Source organism: Rutidosis leptorrhynchoides, chromosome 2 (genome assembly GCF_046630445.1).
Source record: "Rutidosis leptorrhynchoides isolate AG116_Rl617_1_P2 chromosome 2, CSIRO_AGI_Rlap_v1, whole genome shotgun sequence".
Classification (NCBI taxonomy): domain Eukaryota; kingdom Viridiplantae; phylum Streptophyta; class Magnoliopsida; order Asterales; family Asteraceae; genus Rutidosis; species Rutidosis leptorrhynchoides.
Window position 1 is genome coordinate 125,147,773 of NC_092334.1, and position 19,019 is coordinate 125,166,791.

A 19,019-nucleotide genomic window follows, 5' to 3' on the forward strand; every position below is an offset into this window, starting at 1 on the left:
TGAAATGATTAACTAAGGGTATTTATGTAAATTAAGTCTTCCGCTGTATTTAAAAAAAAATCTAGGGTGTTACAGCAATGCTTGAGGATATGGGACCGGTGCTTCATATTTCCCCTTTGTTGGTGAAGTAAGAACCTCAAACTCATTCCTTTGCTCTTTTGCATTCAAGACATTTCCTTTCTTTGCCCCTTTGTATATCACCTTGTTCAATTCAATTTTCTCAAAATCACTTCCTAATTGCTTGCATGTCGACTCGGTAGCCTCCATGGACATCACGCTCTTTACCCGATAAGGAATAACTTCGCTAATTCTGAATCATCCAAAAACTTAAATACCCCAAGTTCCATTGTGTCGATTTCTAATGCTTTATCCATATCAAACTCCTCTTCTTCAACATCGAATGTAAAAACATGAGGGCATTCGTGTTGCTCTTCCTCCTTGATCGAAATAATTGAATTTACTTGTGCATAATTAGGATTAGGCGTAGAATTTGATGAACTTGCTTGGTTCTTATTTTGATTAGTATTGGTGCTCTCGATAGGAATGACTCTTGTGTTGTTGTGGTTTTGGTTTTGTTGGTGTTGTTGAGATTGTTGATTGCCTCGGTTGTTATTGTAGTTGCTGTTGGGTTGATTTGTGTGTTCGATGGTAAAGTGTCTTGAGGTCTTTCGGCAACTTGGTTTCAAAGTCTTCCAACGGTGCTCTCAAGATTTTGGAAATGAGTCTTGTTGGTGTCGTAATTGTTGCTTCAAGAACTCATTCTCCTTGGTTAGAAATGCTTCGGTTGTCTCCACCTTCTTTATGTAATTTTGCATCATCTCCTCTAGACTCTTTGAAGGTTGAGATTGTTGAGTGTTTTGTTGGTTTTGTTGTGGTTGTTGATTGTAACCTTGGTTATTTTATGGTTGACTATAACCTTGGTTGTTTTGATAGCTTTGATTGCCTTGATAACTTGAGTTGGTTTGATTGTTATAAGGTTGGGTATTGTATGGTTGTTGGTTTTGTGGTTGGAAGTTGTTGTTTCGGTTTTGGTTATAATTTGGGTTGAAATCTTGGTTTCAGTTTTGATTGGTAAATCCGGGTGGTAGGTTGTTTTGAGTGTTGAACGAGACTTGCCTTTGATTAGGGTTGAAGTAGCCATGATTTTTTTGATAAGAGTTGTTGCTTTGGTTTGATGAACCGCCCCGTAGATAATTTTGATTACTCACATAGTTGACATTAGCATCAGAATTCATGGGAATATCATCCTGATATCGTCTAAAAAGTCACATTTTTATCCCCAATATTGAGCCTTAGAACAATAAAGATTTAAACTTTATCGGTAAAATTTTCGCTTTTTCGGTTGATTTTGTAGATTAAGTAATTACGAAGGCAATGCAAAAAGAATCAAGTAAAACGGAGCTAAAACGGAGATTCTTGAGCGAAAACGGTGAAAGACAAGAAATCAAGTTACGATCCAGCCAATCAATAAGCCAAAACGCTTGCCAAACGGGCTGCCAAATGACCTGCCAGTATGGCAAACGGCCTGCCAAATGGTCAGAGAAAACGGCCTCGTTAAACGGCTTGCCTTAGCAAACGGGCCCTGCAAACGGCTTGTCAAATGGCTTGCCAAACGGCCTGCCAGCTGTTTGCAGGCAAATTTTAAGTCTATTTAAAGGGCTTTCTCCATCCATTTCAACACATACTCAATTTGTAATTCATTTCATATTTTCAAGCTTTTAGTTAGTTTTTAGTAGTAGTTAGCTTAGCTTTTATTTTCCGGAGGATATCCCGGCGAGTCCCTGCGATCTCGGGCAGATTTCTTCGGCCTATTCAGGTTTTTATCCAAAACGCTTGTCTTTTGTATTAAATATTTGTTCTTACTTTCTATGTTTAATAATGCATTCCGATATTACCATGATAGCTTAATTAATCTGTATGTTGCCATGATAGAAGTTTGGGTTAGCGTAATTATGTTAAATTAGTACGATTACTGTTATAATACTGAACTAGGAAGTCTGATAGATTTGTATGCTAGCATCTTAAGGATTGACCAACCTAGGTTGTGATCAGGACTTGTCCACCTATATGAAATTAGCTACTTCATAGGATTAAGACCCCTGGTTATACTGTATTTGAAGATTCTACGAACTCGGTATGGCCGGAGTTCCCGAGAGGCATTTAATGCGCTTTTAGGACACGAAACTTAGGAATTGAGACATGAATGAGCTAGTATGCCTATTGACTATTTCGAAGAGACTTCTTAGGAGCTGTTAAGATCTAGTTAGTGCCTTCACTGTGTGACCCAAGCCTGTTGCATGTTCTTGTTTGATTGTTGCCTTAGGTCTTAGTCATATCAATTGTTTAGGTACTCATTAGGTTTCTATCTGCTTTACTATCAGTATATCAACTGTAATGCTGTATAATATTTAAATTGATATGATCTCATTAGTATGATGGAATGGTTGTTAGTTTTCATTTAAGGTTTTTCCAAGTTAAACCGACGGATTCCTTCTGTTTGTGATCAGTGTTCAATCAACATGGTACGTTGTTATTCAGTTAACTAAACTGATAACGAGGGTTAGGATTAGAGCTTAACTCACTAATAAACCTAGTACTTTACTGAGGATAACCTCTGAGGTATTGCTACCTTTCAATTGTACGACCAAGTGACATACTTCTCACTGCTCAAAGAGAACTTCGAGAGTTCAGAGACAAGTAGGTCTGTGTAATTGGCTCATCCAACCAGATTTACATCATTCCAAGCATAGTCTTAACATAAGCATAATTACCTTTCCCTAACTCAACACTGATATCTTGGTCAACATTTCCCTGATCTGCATACTCCGGATATCCTTCCACTTATTTACTTTTCCGCACTTAGGACTTTTAGCTTAAACCAACTACTATCTTTTATCCAGGTAATTTAACTAAAAGACAATTATCCACTTGATCTTCAATTTGTTAATCCATAAAAAAAACACGACTCTAGGTTAACTTACACCTTCTACACCTTAGAAAGTAAAAGTAAATTTAGGCCCCGCACAATATAAATAAACAAAACCACTGTGTGCTACCTTGATCAACTGAATCAGACGTCCTGCGGCCTAACGACACCGCATGAATAAAATCGTCCATTTCAGCCATATCACATCCAAATCAATGTGATTGCATTGGTTGATTTGAGGACAATTCTTTGTGTGGTGTGGTTCATTGCACCTTTCACACCCTACTTGCACCGCAACAATAGATTATTGTAGCTTCTTCAACTCCTTCCCGAACGATTGGAATTAGTTATTCAATCTAGCAAGTGTGATTTGCCCATTGTCACTATCCACTTGAGCTATACTCTTCCTTGGCAAATCTCTAGATGAAGGGTTCCACTCGTAAGTATGAATAAAGATATCTTCCAACAAGGTTTTGACCGCATTTGGTGACTTATACATAAATACTTCCCCCGCGGATGCATCAAGAACTTGCCTTGTCAATAAATTAGTACCGGGTAGAACGTGTTGATGTATTCCCTTTTTGTCAATCCATGTGGTGGACAAGCTCTTAACATCTTCTTAAAACAAATCCATGCATCATATAAAGACTCATCACTTTGTTGTACGAATGCATTAATTTCCATCCTAAGTCTCTCCACCTTCGATGGTGGAAAAAACTTATTGATAAAAGTGTCACTTAAGTCTTGAAAGGTTCGCTTCGAGTCGGAAGGCAAATTTCTTAACAAAGCATTGGCATCACCTTGAAGAGAAAAGGGGAATGCCCTTAACTTATAAGCGTCTTCGGTGACATCTTTGTGCTTATATAAATCACAAATATCGTTGAATTGTTGAAGGTGCTCGAAAGGATTCTCCTCCATCTACCCATGAAATTGCACATCTTTGATCATTGTGAAGAAATTACCCTCGACTTTCCAATTATCGGCCCCAATGGGCGGTTTAGTAATGGCGGGAGGCACCACCGTAGTTGCAACCAACGTAGTGTTCCACATTGGTGTGTCATTTGGATCAACTTACTCTTGATTAACCGGCGGTGGGTTGTTGGGTAAGCCATGACCAAATGGATTACCCTCTTTTTGTTGATTAGCTCCTTCCATAACTTCAAAAAAAATGGCAAAACCTCAAAAAATTTCCTTAATACCCTTTCTTCTCTACACTTGTAAACCCCGTGAACGTGTTTCTCCGGATCGGAAAATGGATGTTCAAACTCTTCTTCCTTTTGGGATCTCCTTTTCATACACCACGATACCTAACCTTCGATCACAACACAAACATAAACGGTTTCCAAACACAAATAATATATAAAAACAAGAAAAGTAACTTTTGCAAGGATAAATCCTTATAAAAGGATCGAACGATTAAAAGCTTAAACTCAAAGATACAACTAGCTAACTGCTCCCCGGCAGCGGCATCAAGAAGTTTGATGATGCTTTCACAAACTACTTTGAATATTTTATATTTATACTCAAACGTGGACTTCATATGTGACAAGCATGCGAGAAACAATGACTACGTAGTTATAATTAGCAAGTTTTCCGTTTAAGGTTCGTTCGAAGAGATCGGTAATTGTTAGTTGAATTGATGAAAACTTATAATCATCCTAGAGTTTGTTTGATTGGGGGGTTTTGAATTTGAGAAATCAAGAAAACAATTGCAAATTAAACTAAGAACTAGAATGAAAGGACCCGTCCCAATCCATCCGGACGAAGTCACCGACATTTGGTCCCATTGCGATGATCGACTCCAAATAAGGTCTTTAATATGAGCAAATGCACAGCGGAAGATTTCTTTCATACCTGAGAATAAACATGCTTAAAAGTGTCAACCAAAAGGTTGGTGAGTTCATAGGTTTATCATAACAATCATTTCAATATATTAATAGACCACAAGATTTCCATTTATAAATATATGTACACTCGCAAGTGTATAAAAGTGTTCTATAAGCTGTAGGCACCCGGTAACAAGCCTTAACGTTCATGTTTTACCCTCTGAAGTACACCAGACTAGGTGTGTTTAAAATAAACTCGAAGTACTAAAGCATCCCATAGTCAGGATGGGGTTTGTCAGGCCCAATAGATCTATCTTTAGGATTCGTGCCTACCGTACATAGACAAGTAGTTTAATGTTATCAAGCTAAGGGTATATTTCTAGTTTAAACCCACATAGAATTAGTTTTAGTACTTGTGCGTATTTCGTAAAACATTTATAAAACAGCGCATGTATTCTCAGCCCAAAAATATATATTGCAAAAGCAATTAAAAAGGTAGCAAATGAAACTCACCGAATGTATTTTGTAGTAAAAATACATATGACTATATTGAACAATGCGGGGTTGGCCTCAGATTCACGAACCTATATCATTTGTATATATATTAAAACGTATAATTGTGATCGAACAATTATATTATTATTAGCGATGTAATTCATTTATATAGTAGATTTATAAGTTTCATTATATATATTTTCATTTTATATATAGTTATATAATATAGTTAAGTTATGTGTATTAAATATATATTTAGATATATATAATCTTTATTTTCAGGCTTATAACTTTAATGATGTCATTTATACTTTTATTTTCATAATCGTAATTATCTTAATAATACTAATAATACTTCTAATAATTATAAATTGATACTAAATCTAATATTAATATTTGTGTTATTTTCATAATTACAATAATAATAATAATCATATTCATAATAATAATAATAATGATATTCATAATAATAATAATAATAATAATAATAATAATAATAATAATAATAATAATAATAATAATAATAATAATAATAATAATAACGACAACAACAATGATGGTAATAATAATATTAGTCATGTTAAAAAAAATACTCATAATATTAATTTTAGTGATAATAATAATTAACACAATAATAATAATATAAATGATAATAATGATCATAAAAATAAAATAAATTAACCTTTGAAGAGAAACTCAATAAAAAGAATGCACCCGCCGGGAATCGAACCCGCGACTTCTTGTTAACCGACCCAATACCCAAACCATCCAAGCTACACTGTCTTTCTGTTAACGTACGACCCAGGAATATTTATAACCCGTATATATAATTCCACTTCATCTTCTTCATTAGTTCAACCCAATCCCAAAATCGTATTAAACAACCCAATCAAACTTTGTTTCTTTAATTAAACAGAACAATTTAAAATCTATGAATTTAAATTAATAGATTCAGTAAAAAAAAAAAATTTTTTTATCAAAACCTGCTGTTTGATTCACGAAGAACTCAAAATCCATTTTCGATATTCGAATCTCTTTTAGCTTATGATTATAACAGGGAAGATGTCTTAAATCATCTATAAAAACTTTAGACATCATCAATTGTACATTGTACATAAAACATTAAAACAGATTCAAAATTTAAGGAAATTGATTCGTTTGACTTTTTATTTTAATTCTTTTGACTCCAAGATTCAATATCAATTCGAGGAATTGATACCTGAAATTTTACAGACAACTTGACCAGGAGATTCATATTACTTCTACGTTTATAGATTTTGCACTTTGATTCGTTTTCTAGTTGTTTTGATTTGAACCTATTGAAACAGGGTGTCGAGCTGTAAAAAAAATACTTTAACAGCTATAAACATATACAGGTTGTTGTAAGTTGATATTTTTGGTGGATAATCGATTGAATTCCTCAATACAATGAACAACTAAATATTTTATAATGGAAAGTGGGTCAGTCGACACAATTTACCTCAGAAAAATTCATGAACAGGGAAAAAAAAATAAAAAATTAAAAAGCAGACAATCACACTTAACATAATTTGTTTTAACTCATTTGGAATTCGAATATGGAGTAGTTAAATACTGATCGTGAGCAGAAACATAAATCAAATTGATGGTGATAGATAAACATTAGGTGTTACAGCTGTATCATAATATATCTATATTTTATAACCTGTGTTTAATTATTATCTATTATATACACTTATATCTGTTATGTATTTAAATACGTAGTATATCTATATTTATATAAGGGTTATATTATGTAAGTTTTTGATATCAAATTATTAATAACAACCCATTTATATTATTAATTTGGATAAGATTACAAATAATAAAAAAAATACTAATATTAATAATGATAATATCAATACTAATAACAATAATTATATTGTTAATAAATAATAAAACTTATAATAATAATTATAACAATGATACTAATAATCTTATTAATTACTCTTAATGTTCAATATAATATTTATTTCCAATAATATCATTATTATTAATCATAATAATTAAGATTGCATCTTTACTACTGGTTACAATAATAATAATTATGTTATCAATGATACAATAATATTAGTAATTGTAATAACTCAAATGTATCAATTTTCATATAATAAATTCTAACAATATTAATATTATTGAATATAACAAATAAATTTGTAATTACATTTAATATAATATATATTAACATTTATTTAATATTTATATATTACAACTAATTATAGGTTATATATGTATATATATTTATTCATTTTAATTAAACTTATTTATTTTATATCTTATTTTACATATTTATTTCTACTGATTATATTATATTTTATAATTCCAAGTTAATATACATTTACTTACATTTATATATACCTATTTATTTACAAACAATTGTTCGTGAATCGTCGGGTATAATCAAAGGTCAAATGAATCTATGTAACAGTTCAAGAAGTTTTTAGACTAAACAATACATATTTTTCTTATCGTGTCGAAATCATTTAAAGATCAAGTTCAAATTTGGTCGGAAATTCCCGGGTCATCACAGTACCTACCCGTTAAAGAAATTTCGTCCCGAAATTTGAGTGTGGTCGTCATGGCTAACAGTAAAAATGTTTTCATGACTAAGATGAGTTGATAAATCGAGTTTTATCATCATTGAGTAATATGGATAAAATAATTTGATTATTCGAAGAGTACAAATGAAGCTATCATAAGAGAGAATGGCTCAATTTTTAGCCGTTAGTAAAATAAAACTAAAAAAATCCCAACGGCTATCCCAACGGCCATTTTTTTTCACTATATAAACACCAACCATATACCTCATTTTATACACTCAAACATATATTTCTTTTATATTTCCACCTCTCTCAAAATCAAAATCAAACACTCCCAAACTGAAAAATGCTAACACTTCCCCCAATGATTGTTTCATTAGATGTTCATTACGGAGGTGATTTTCATAATCAAATGAAGGAATACAAGTGGGGCGATAGTATTTTGTTTGAAGATATCGACATTCGTGAAGTTGGTTTACAAGACTTGCTATCCTTTCTGAAGGAAAAAGTTTCGTCTGAATTCACGTCTGTGTTCTTTTATAAAGACGATTATGATGTGGATTGTAGGGCAAGTTTTTTGTGTACCGATGATCAATGGTACTTTATAAAAGATACCATTGAAGATCGTGGTAAACGCGTTTCTCTGTATGTGGTGCTTGAAGATGAAGAGACGTTGGGTTATCGTTACCTCGATGAATCAGCTGAAGCAGCAGCTGAAGCAGCAAGTGAAATACCGATGTCTCTAGAGAATGGAACTATCTAGTATTTTAGTTTAATTGTCGAAATCTTTTAAATTTTTAATTGTCATGATGTTTTAATTTTTTTAATTATTGTAATTTCAGTGTTGTTGTCGAGTTTTATATCTTCTCTTATGTTTCGGAGCTCTTTGTCTTTTTAATCTACTCTCAATTTTTAGTAAAACGAATAATGGTCCAGAATTTGTACGTATGGAGTTTTGAATGAATTTAATGTTATAATCAAGAAAGAACATAATAGCACAATTTGATTTGTCAAATTACCAGAATCATTGAGAATAGAATTATCAAGAATATATTTCTTGATATGTTCAGAGGTTAATTAGAATGAAAGAGTTATGTAACATGACACATGATAATAGTATAATCTACTATGAACCATCATCACGTTTCATTAGAAACTCAGCATGACTTACTGTAATATAATCACGTTGGCCAAGCACCATTATATTATACTAACTCATGCTTCAATTCCCAACACTTCTCCGTAATTCATTCATAATTTATACTTAGATTTTACAGAAGTTTCCAATATAATGAAATACAGAAAACACGAAGAGGTATATAATTTCGGACAAGAATTTTTTTATGAAAATATTCTCAGAAATATCGAAGATATTTAGGATGATATTTTGGAATTTCTAGGTTCGAAGGTTGATGAAGAAAAATTTTTCGCAAGATTTTAACATGACTTAGGAGCAAGATATTCTCTAAAGATTTAGGCGGATTCAGAATTACCTGGATTCTTTGAATATAGGGTTTGGTCCTTGTATTTGTCCTTGGTCTCTTTCATGGTGTGCTTAATCCGATTTTCAGTACCAATTTTCTATCGTGCGTTCCTAACACTTCCTTCTTTATCATCAACTTTTGGCTATTAAGACCATCTACAACATGCTGCTTCGTCAGCATTTTCAAAGTTAACGGATCTGGGTCATCGGTTATCAAACCGAGGTGGTTTCAGGAGAATTGTGTTTTTAGATGATTAAACGCTGATGGTAATATGGTGGAATATAAAAGGTTCCCCAGTAGCAATAAAGAGTACGCATATATATCAAGGTTATAATACTGTTATTTCGGATGAAAAGTCGGAGTTGATTTGCTAGAGCTGTGACAAAATTTGCTACTTTGAAAGGGATTACCAAATTATTTTGGGTAATAATAACACTAAAGGAATTAGCACAGTTATGTGTTAAACGTTTACTCAGTTTTCCAAGGGTTTTTCGGGTGCATAACTATATGCATCAATCTTTTCTTCCGTAGATGAAGTGCGGCTGGTTCATCCTCTCGATCGAGGTATTTTCAAGAATCACGAGAGGTTTGAACATGGATTGGAATCGTCAAGATTCAAATGAGGTTTAAGATGAAATCAAGTGGCAAACTTGAAGAATTGTTTAGTTTCATATGTTATAATCAATATTTTAATCCATTTTAATTGTCCAATAATGGCAGTCCTTAGTCGATAGTCCACAGTTAACAGTCCAATAATTCATATATAGTTTAATTTATAATATTCGAATTAATTAATACGTATCGTGACCCGTGTACATTTCTCAGACTCGATCATAACTCAAAGTATATATATTATTTGAGAATCAACCTCAACCCTATATAGAGAACTCGATCATTACTGCATATAGAGTGTCTATGGTGATTCCAAATAATATATATAGATGCGTCGATATGATATGTCAAAACCTTGTATACATGTCCCGATATTTAAAGTGCGTAAAATAAATAACAGAAATTAAATGACGATAAATAAAATTGAGATAATTAAATTGCGATAAATAAACAGTGATAAATAAAATGTAATCAGTTAGCTGGGAACAGTTAGCTAGGAACAGTTAGCGTGGATTCTTAGCAAAATTCTTCTTATAGTTAAATTGTTTGTTTCTAACAAATTTTATTTTGTCCAATATTTTCTTCATTATGCCACTTGTTGAATTCTGATAGATCAAAATCCAAATATGAAATTGAATGAAAATGGTTATTCTGTGGTGAACGAATTCATATATATGTGGATGTAAGTAGGATAGTAAATGACTGTTGAATCAGATTCGAAGAATGTACAGTGTAACTTATTAATGTGAAACTAAATATTCCTCGGGTATTACCTACCCGTTAAAATATTTTCACCATTATTAGTTTGTACAAAAGAATTTTTAATTACAATTTTTATGAAAACATATATACATATATATTTTCTTCAGATGTAATCATGGATTTAATGAGTTAATGTGATATTAAACTCATATGATTTTTGGTTTGAGCCAGAATAAGTAATCTCTAAAACTATTAGGAACCACATATTCTTCGCATAATACTAATGAAGTTATGGATCAATACTTCATCGGTTTTTGTTGTCGGTATTCCTTGATATTTATGGTGCGTATGATATTGATGTTCAAGGTAAAGATTGTGATGTTGAGGTGTGGAATGCGGATGTTGCTGTTGATGGTGGTACTGTTGGTGCCAGTAATGATATTGATCGTACTGTTGGTGCCGGTGATGATGGTACTGGTTATGTTGCTGGTGCAGCTGATGGTGTTCGTAACCTTTGCACCATATTCTCTAAGGCCGCTACCCGCGCTCGAAGCTCGTTGACTTCTTCTATTACACCGGGGTGACTGTCGGTTCGGACGAGCGGATAAATAAGATCTAGAATTTGGTATAGTATATGATCGTGACGAGATACTCTGGAAATGAGAGAGATAATGGTGTTTCGGACAGGTTCACCGGTAAGCGCTTCAGGTTCTTTACCCAGAGGAGAATTCGGTTGGTGGAAGGGATCACCTTCTTCTTGTCTCCAATAATTAAGTAGGCTACGAACCCATCAGATGAATTGGGGATGGATGATTGGTTGATTCATTCTGGTGACACTACTTTCGGAGCTTTGGTGAAACTCCATATTAGAATAGCTGTCAGAATCCGAGGAATTCGAACTGGTTGAGGGATTCATCTCGTACGATCAGATGTAGGATTTTCGATAAGAAATAGATTATAGGATGTAGATTAGTATCCTGCAATACATAATTTACATATACATATATAATACTAAAATCCCATAAGTTACGGAGGAATCTACGGAATATGTTAAGCAAAGTTTACAGTAACAGATATGCTAGGATATGAATTAGCAGATACGCTAAGATATGAATTTTTTCTATACACTATTCATGCAATCCAGGTAGTATGATATGTCTAGATTAAGTATGATAAGCAAGTGATTCCCTAAGAATGATAAGCAGGAAATTTTCGATACGGAATGATAAGCAAAACTTCTGACATGCAAACACGGTCGAAGTTCAGACTCACTAATGCATCTAATCAACTATCAGTTAGACACACTAATGCAAGACCTGGTTAGCTAAGACCACCGCTCTGATACCAACTGAAAGGACCCGTCCTAATCCATCCGAATGAAGTCACCGACATTTGGTCCCATTGCGATGATCGACTCCAAATAAGGTCTTTAATATGAGCAAATGCACAGCGGAAGATTTCTTTCATACCTGAGAATAAACATGCTTAAAAGTGTCAACCAAAAGGTTGGTGAGTTCATAGGTTTATCATAACAATCATTTCAATATATTAATAGACCACAAGATTTCCATTTATAAATATATGTACACTCGCAAGCGTATAAAAGTGTTCTATAAGCTGTAGGCACCCGGTAACAAGCCTTAACGTTCATGTTTTACCCTCTGAAGTACACCAGACCAGGTGTGTTTAAAATAACCTCGAAGTACTAAAGCATCCCATAGTCAGGATGGGGTTTGTCAGGCCCAATAGATCTATCTTTAGGATTCGCGCCTACCGTACATAGACAAGTAGTTTAATGTTACCAAGCTAAGGGTATATTTCTGGTTTAAACCCACATAGAATTAGTTTTAGTACTTGTGCCTATTTCGTAAAACATTTATAAAACAGCGCATGTATTCTCAGCCCAAAAATATATATTGCAAAAGCAATTAAAAAGGGAGCAAATGAAACTCACTGAATGTATTTTGTAGTAAAAATACATATGACTATATTGAACAATGCGGGGTTGGCCTCAGATTCACGAACCTATATCATTTGTATATATATTAAAACGTATAATTGTGATCGAACAATTATATTATTATTAATGATGTAATTCATTTATATAGTAGATTTATAAGTTTCATTATATATATTTTCATTTTATATATCGTTATATAATATAGTTAAGTTATGTGTATTAAATATATATTTATATATATATAATCTTTATTTTCAGGCTTATAACTTTAATGATGTCATTTATACTTTTATTTTCGTAATCGTAATTATCTTAATAATACTAATAATACTTCTAATAATTATAAATTGATACTAAATCTAATATTAATATTTGTGTTATTTTCATAATTACAATAATAATAATAATCATATTCATAATAATAATAATGATATTCATAATAATAATAATAATAATAATAATAATAATAATAATAATAATAATAATAATAATAATAATAATAATAATAATAATAATAATAATAATAATAATAACGACAACAACAATGATGGTAATAATAATAATAGTCATGTTAAAAAAAATACTCATAATATTAATTTTAGTGATAATAATAATTAACACAATAATAATAATATAAATGATAATAATGATCATAAAAATAAAATAAATTAACCTTTGAAGAGAAACTCAATAAAAAGAATGCACCCGCCGGGACTCGAACCCGCGACCTCTTGTTAACCGACCCAACACCCAAACCATCCAAGCTACACTGTCTTTCTGTTAACGTACGATCCAGGAATATTTATAACCCGTATATATAATTCCACTTCATCTTCTTCATTAGTTCAACCCAATCCCAAAATCGTATTAAACAACCCAATCAAACTATGTTTCTTTTATTAAACAGAACGATTTAAAATCTATGAATTTAAATTAATAGATTCAGTAAAAATAAATAAATAAATTTTTATCAAAACCTGCTGTTTGATTCACGAAGAACTCGAAATCCATTTTCGATATTTGAATCTCTTTTAGCTTATGATTATAACAGGGAAGATGTCTTAAATCATCTATAAAAACTTTAGACATCATCAATTGTACATAAAACATTAAAACAGATTCAAAATTTAAGGAAATTGATTCGTTTGACTTTTTATTTTAATTCTTTTGTCTCCAAAATTCAAGATCAATTCGAGGAATTGATACCTGAAATTTTACAGACAACTTGACCAGGAGATTCATATTACTTCTACGTTTATAGATTTTGCACTTTGATTCATTTTCTAGTTGTTTTGATTTGAACGTATTGAAACAGGGTGTCGAGCTGTAAAAAAAAAAAAATACTTTAACAGCTATAAACATATACAGGTTGTTGTAAGTTGATATTTTTGGTGGATAATCGATTGAATTCCTCAATACAATGAACAACTAAATATTTTATAATGGAAAGTGGGTCAGTCGACACAATTTACCTTAGATAAATTCATGAACAGGGAAAATAAAAATTAAAAATTAAAAAGCAGACAATCACACTTAACATAATTTGTTTTAACTCATTTAGAATTCGAATATGGAGTAGTTAATATACTGATCGTGAGCAGAAACATAAATCAAATTGATGGTGATAGATAAACATTAGGTGTTACAGCTGTATCATAATATATCTATATTTTATAACCTGTGTTTAATTATTATCTATTATATACACTTATATCTGTTATGTATTTAAATACGTAGTATATCTATATTTATATAAGGGTTATATTAAGTAAGTTTTTGATATCAAATTATTAATAACAACCCATTTATATTATTAATTTGGATAAGATTACAAATAATAAAAAAAATACTAATATTAATAATGATAATATCAATAATAATAACAATAATTACATTGATAATAAATAATAAAACTTATAATAATAATTATAACAATGATACTAATAATCTTATTAATTATTCTTAATGTTCAATATAATATTTATTTCCAATAATATCATTATTATTAATCATAATAATTAAGATTGCATCTTTACTACTGGTTACAATAATAATAATTATGTTATCAATGATACAATAATATTAGTAATTGTAATAACTCAAATGTATCAATTTTCATATAATAAATTCTAACAATATTAATAATATTGAATATAACAAATAAATTTGTAATTACATTTAATATAATATATATTAACATTTATTTAATATTTATATATTACAACTAATTATAGGTTATATATGTATATATATTTATTCATTTTAATTAAACTTATTTATTTTATATCTTATTTTACATATTTATTTCTACTGATTATATTATATTTTATAATTCCAAGTTAATATACATTTACTTACATTTATATATACCTATTTATTTACAAACAATTGTTCGTGAATCGTCGGGTATAATCAAAGGTCAAATGAATCTATGTAACAGTTCAAGAAGTTTTTAGACTAAACAATACAGATTTTTCTTATCGTGTCGAAATCATTTAAAGATCAAGTTTAAATTTGGTCGGAAATTCCCGGGTCGTCACATAGAAATGATTAAGTAATTATCAATACTAAAAGCATGCACACTTGCTTGATCCACTTGAAGCATTTAGATTGTTCTTTTGTTCACTTACGGTCTAATTGTGTTCAAACTTTGGACAAGTATCCCTACTAGATGTTCTTATAATCAATCAACACTTACAAATTCCCATAACCTTGCATTAATTGGATCTAGTTGAATCATGCAATTATCATCAGTACTTAGCTTGAGTTTGTAGTGACCCGAACTTTTCCATGTTTATATATATTAATTGAGATTGATATTTACATGATTAAATGTTTCCAACATGTTAAGCAATCAAACTTGTTAAGACTTGATTAACTGAAATATGTTTCATATAGACAATTGACCACCCAAGTTGACCGGTGATTCACGAACGTTAAAACTTGTAAAAACTATATGATGACATATATATGGATATATATATAGTTAACATGATACTATGATAAGTAAACATATCATTAAGTATATTAACAATGAACTACATATGTAAAAACAAGACTACTAACTTAATGATTTTTAAACGAGACATATATGTAACGATTATCGTTGTAAAGACATTTAATGTATATATATCATATTAAGAGATATTCATACATGATAATATCATGATAATATAATAATTTAAAATCTCATTTGATATTATAAACATTGGGTTAACAACATTTAACAAGATCGTTAACCTAAAGGTTTCAAAACAACACTTACATGTAACGACTAACGATGACTTAACGACTCAGTTAAAATGTATATACATGTAGTGTTTTAATATGTATTTATACACTTTTGAAAGACTTCAATACACTTATCAAAATACTTCTACTTAACAAAAATGCTTACAATTACATCCTCGTTCAGTTTCATCAACAATTCTACTCGTATGCACCTGTATTCGTACTCGTACAATACACAGCTTTTAGATGTATGTACTATTGGTATATACACTCCAATGATCAGCTCTTAGCAGCCCATGTGAGTTACCTAACACATGTGGGAACCATCATTTGGCAACTAGCATGAAATATCTCATAAAATTACAAAAATATGAGTAATCATTCATGACTTATTTACATGAAAACAAAATTACATATCCTTTATATCTAATCCATACACCAACGACCAAAAACACCTATAAACACTTTCATTCTTCAATTTTCTTCATCTAATTGATCTCTCTCAAGTTCTATCTTCAAGTTCTAAGTGTTCTTCATAAATTCCAAAAGTTCTAGTTTCATAAAATCAAGAATACTTTCAAGTTGCTAGCTCACTTCCAATCTTGTAAGGTGATCAACCAACCTCAAGAAATCTTTGTTTCTTACAGTAGGTTATCATTCTAATACAAGGTAATAATCATATTCAAACTTTGGTTCAATTTCTATAACTATAACAATCTTATTTCAAGTGATGATCTTACTTGAACTTGTTTTCGTGTCATGATTCTGCTTCAAGAACTTCGAGCCATCCAAGGATCCATTGAAGCTAGATCCATTTTTCTCTTTTCCAGTAGGTTTATCCAAGGAACTTAAGGTAGTAATGATGTTCATAACATCATTCGATTCATACATATAAAGCTATCTTATTCGAAGGTTTAAACTTGTAATCACTAGAACATAGTTTAGTTAATTCTAAACTTGTTCGCAAACAAAAGTTAATCCTTCTAACTTGACTTTTAAAATCAACTAAACACATGTTCTATATCTATATGATATGCTAACTTAATGATTTAAAACCTGGAAACACGAAAAACACCGTAAAACCGGATTTACGCCGTCGTAGTAACATCGCGGGCTGTTTTGGGTTAGTTAATTAAAAACTATGATAAACTTTGATTTTAAAGTTGTTATTCTGAGAAAATGATTTTTATTATGAACATGAAACTATATCCAAAAATTATGATTAAACTCAAAGTGGAAGTATGTTTTCTAAAATGGTCATCTAGACGTCGTTCTTTCGACTGAAATGACTACCTTTACAAAAACGACTTGTAACTTATTTTTCCGACTATAAACCTATACTTTTCTGTTTAGATTCATAAAATAGAGTTCAATATGAAACCATAGCAATTTGATTCACTCAAAACGGATTTAAAATGAAGAAGTTATGGGTAAAACAAGATTGGATAATTTTTCTCATTTTAGCTACGTGAAAATTGGTAACAAATCTATTCCAACCATAACTTAATCAACTTGTATTGTATATTATGTAATCTTGAGATACCATAGACACGTATACAATGTTTCGACCTATCATGTCGACACATCTATATATATTTCGAAACAACCATAGACACTCTATATGTGAATGTTGGAGTTAGCTATACAGGGTTGAGGTTGATTCCAAAATATATATAGTTTGAGTTGTGATCAATACTGAGATACGTATACACTGGGTCGTGGATTGATTCAAGATAATATTTATCGATTTATTTCTGTACATCTAACTGTGGACAACTAGTTGTAGGTTACTAACGAGGACAGCTGACTTAATAAACTTAAAACATCAAAATATATTAAAAGTGTTATAAATATATTTTGAACATACTTTGATATATATGTATATATTGTTATAGGTTCGTGAATCAACCAGTGGCCAAGTCTTACTTCCCGACGAAGTAAAAATCTGTGAAAGTGAGTTATAGTCTCACTTTTAAAATCTAATATTTTTGGGATGAGAATACATGCAGGTTTTATAAATGATTTACAAAATAGACACAAGTACGTGAAACTACATTCTATGGTTGAATTATCGAAATCGAATATGCCCCTTTTTATTAAGTCTGGTAATCTAAGAATTAGGGAACAGACACCCTAATTGACGCGAATCCTAAAGATAGATCTATTGGGCCTAACAAACCCCATCCAAAGTACCGGATGCTTTAGTACTTCGAAATTTATATCATATCCGAAGGGTGTCCCGGAATGATGGGGATATTCTTATATATGCATCTTGTTAATGTCGGTTACCAGGTGTTCACCATATGAATGATTTTTATCTCTATCTATGGGATGTGTATTGAAATATGAAATCTTGTGGTCTATTGTTACGATTTGATATATATAGGTTAAACCTATAACTCACCAACATTTTTGTTGACGTTTAAAGCATGTTTATTCTCAGGTGAATATTAAGAGCTTCCGCTGTTGCATACTAAAATAAGGACAAGATTTGGAGTCAATGTTTGTATGATATTGTGTAAAAACTGCATTCAAGAAACTGATTTCGATGTAACATATTTGTATTGTAAACCATTATGTAATGGTCGTGTGTAAACAGGATATTTTAGATTATCATTATTTGATAATCTACGTAAAGCTTTTTAAACCTTTATTTATGAAATAAAGGTTATGGTTTGTTTTAAAAATGAATGCAGTCTTTGAAAAACGTCTCATATAGAGGTCAAAACCTCGCAACGAAATCAATTAATATGGAACATTTTTAATCAATAAGAACGGGACATTTCAGTTGGTATCCGAGCGTTGGTCTTAGAGAACCAGAATTTTTCATTAGTGTGTCTTATCGAGTTTGTTAGGATGCATTAGTGAGTCTGGACTTCGACCGTGTTTACTTGAAAAATGATTGCTTAACAAATTTTGTTGGAAACTATATATTTTTAACATGTGAATATTATGTGATATATTAATCTCTTAACGCGTTTGATATTATGTGATAGATGTCTACCTCTAGAACAAGTCCCATTGACTCACCTAATAATAATGAAGAGTCAAATGTAAATTGGAATGATTCGTGGACTGATTCACAAGTTCCCGAAGAGGAACCGGAAGAAGAGTCGGAACCGGAAGAAGAATCGGAACCGGATGAAGAAATAGAACCGGCGGGGGAAATAATAAAACGGTTAAGTAAAAGAAAATCCTCAACCAACCGACCAAGGTTAATTATGG

General features: G+C 31.1%; 1 protein-coding gene and 1 non-coding gene across 2 annotated transcripts in view; one reads left to right on the forward strand and one right to left on the reverse strand.

Moving 5' to 3' along the window:
• Nucleotides 1-3,512: 3,512 nt before the first annotated feature.
• Nucleotides 3,513-3,619, forward strand: LOC139895522 (small nucleolar RNA R71). Its single transcript, XR_011775957.1, has one exon. It is a non-coding gene; the product is annotated as a small nucleolar RNA R71 (small nucleolar RNA).
• Nucleotides 3,620-3,997: 378 nt separating this feature from the next.
• LOC139888241 (uncharacterized) overlaps nt 3,998-19,019 on the reverse strand; it is a 78,364-nt gene continuing 63,342 nt past the window's right edge. The window contains exon 4 of the mRNA XM_071871264.1: nt 3,998-4,083. Within this exon, the coding sequence (XP_071727365.1) occupies nt 3,998-4,083 (86 nt within the window). The remainder of the gene's footprint in view (nt 4,084-19,019) is intronic.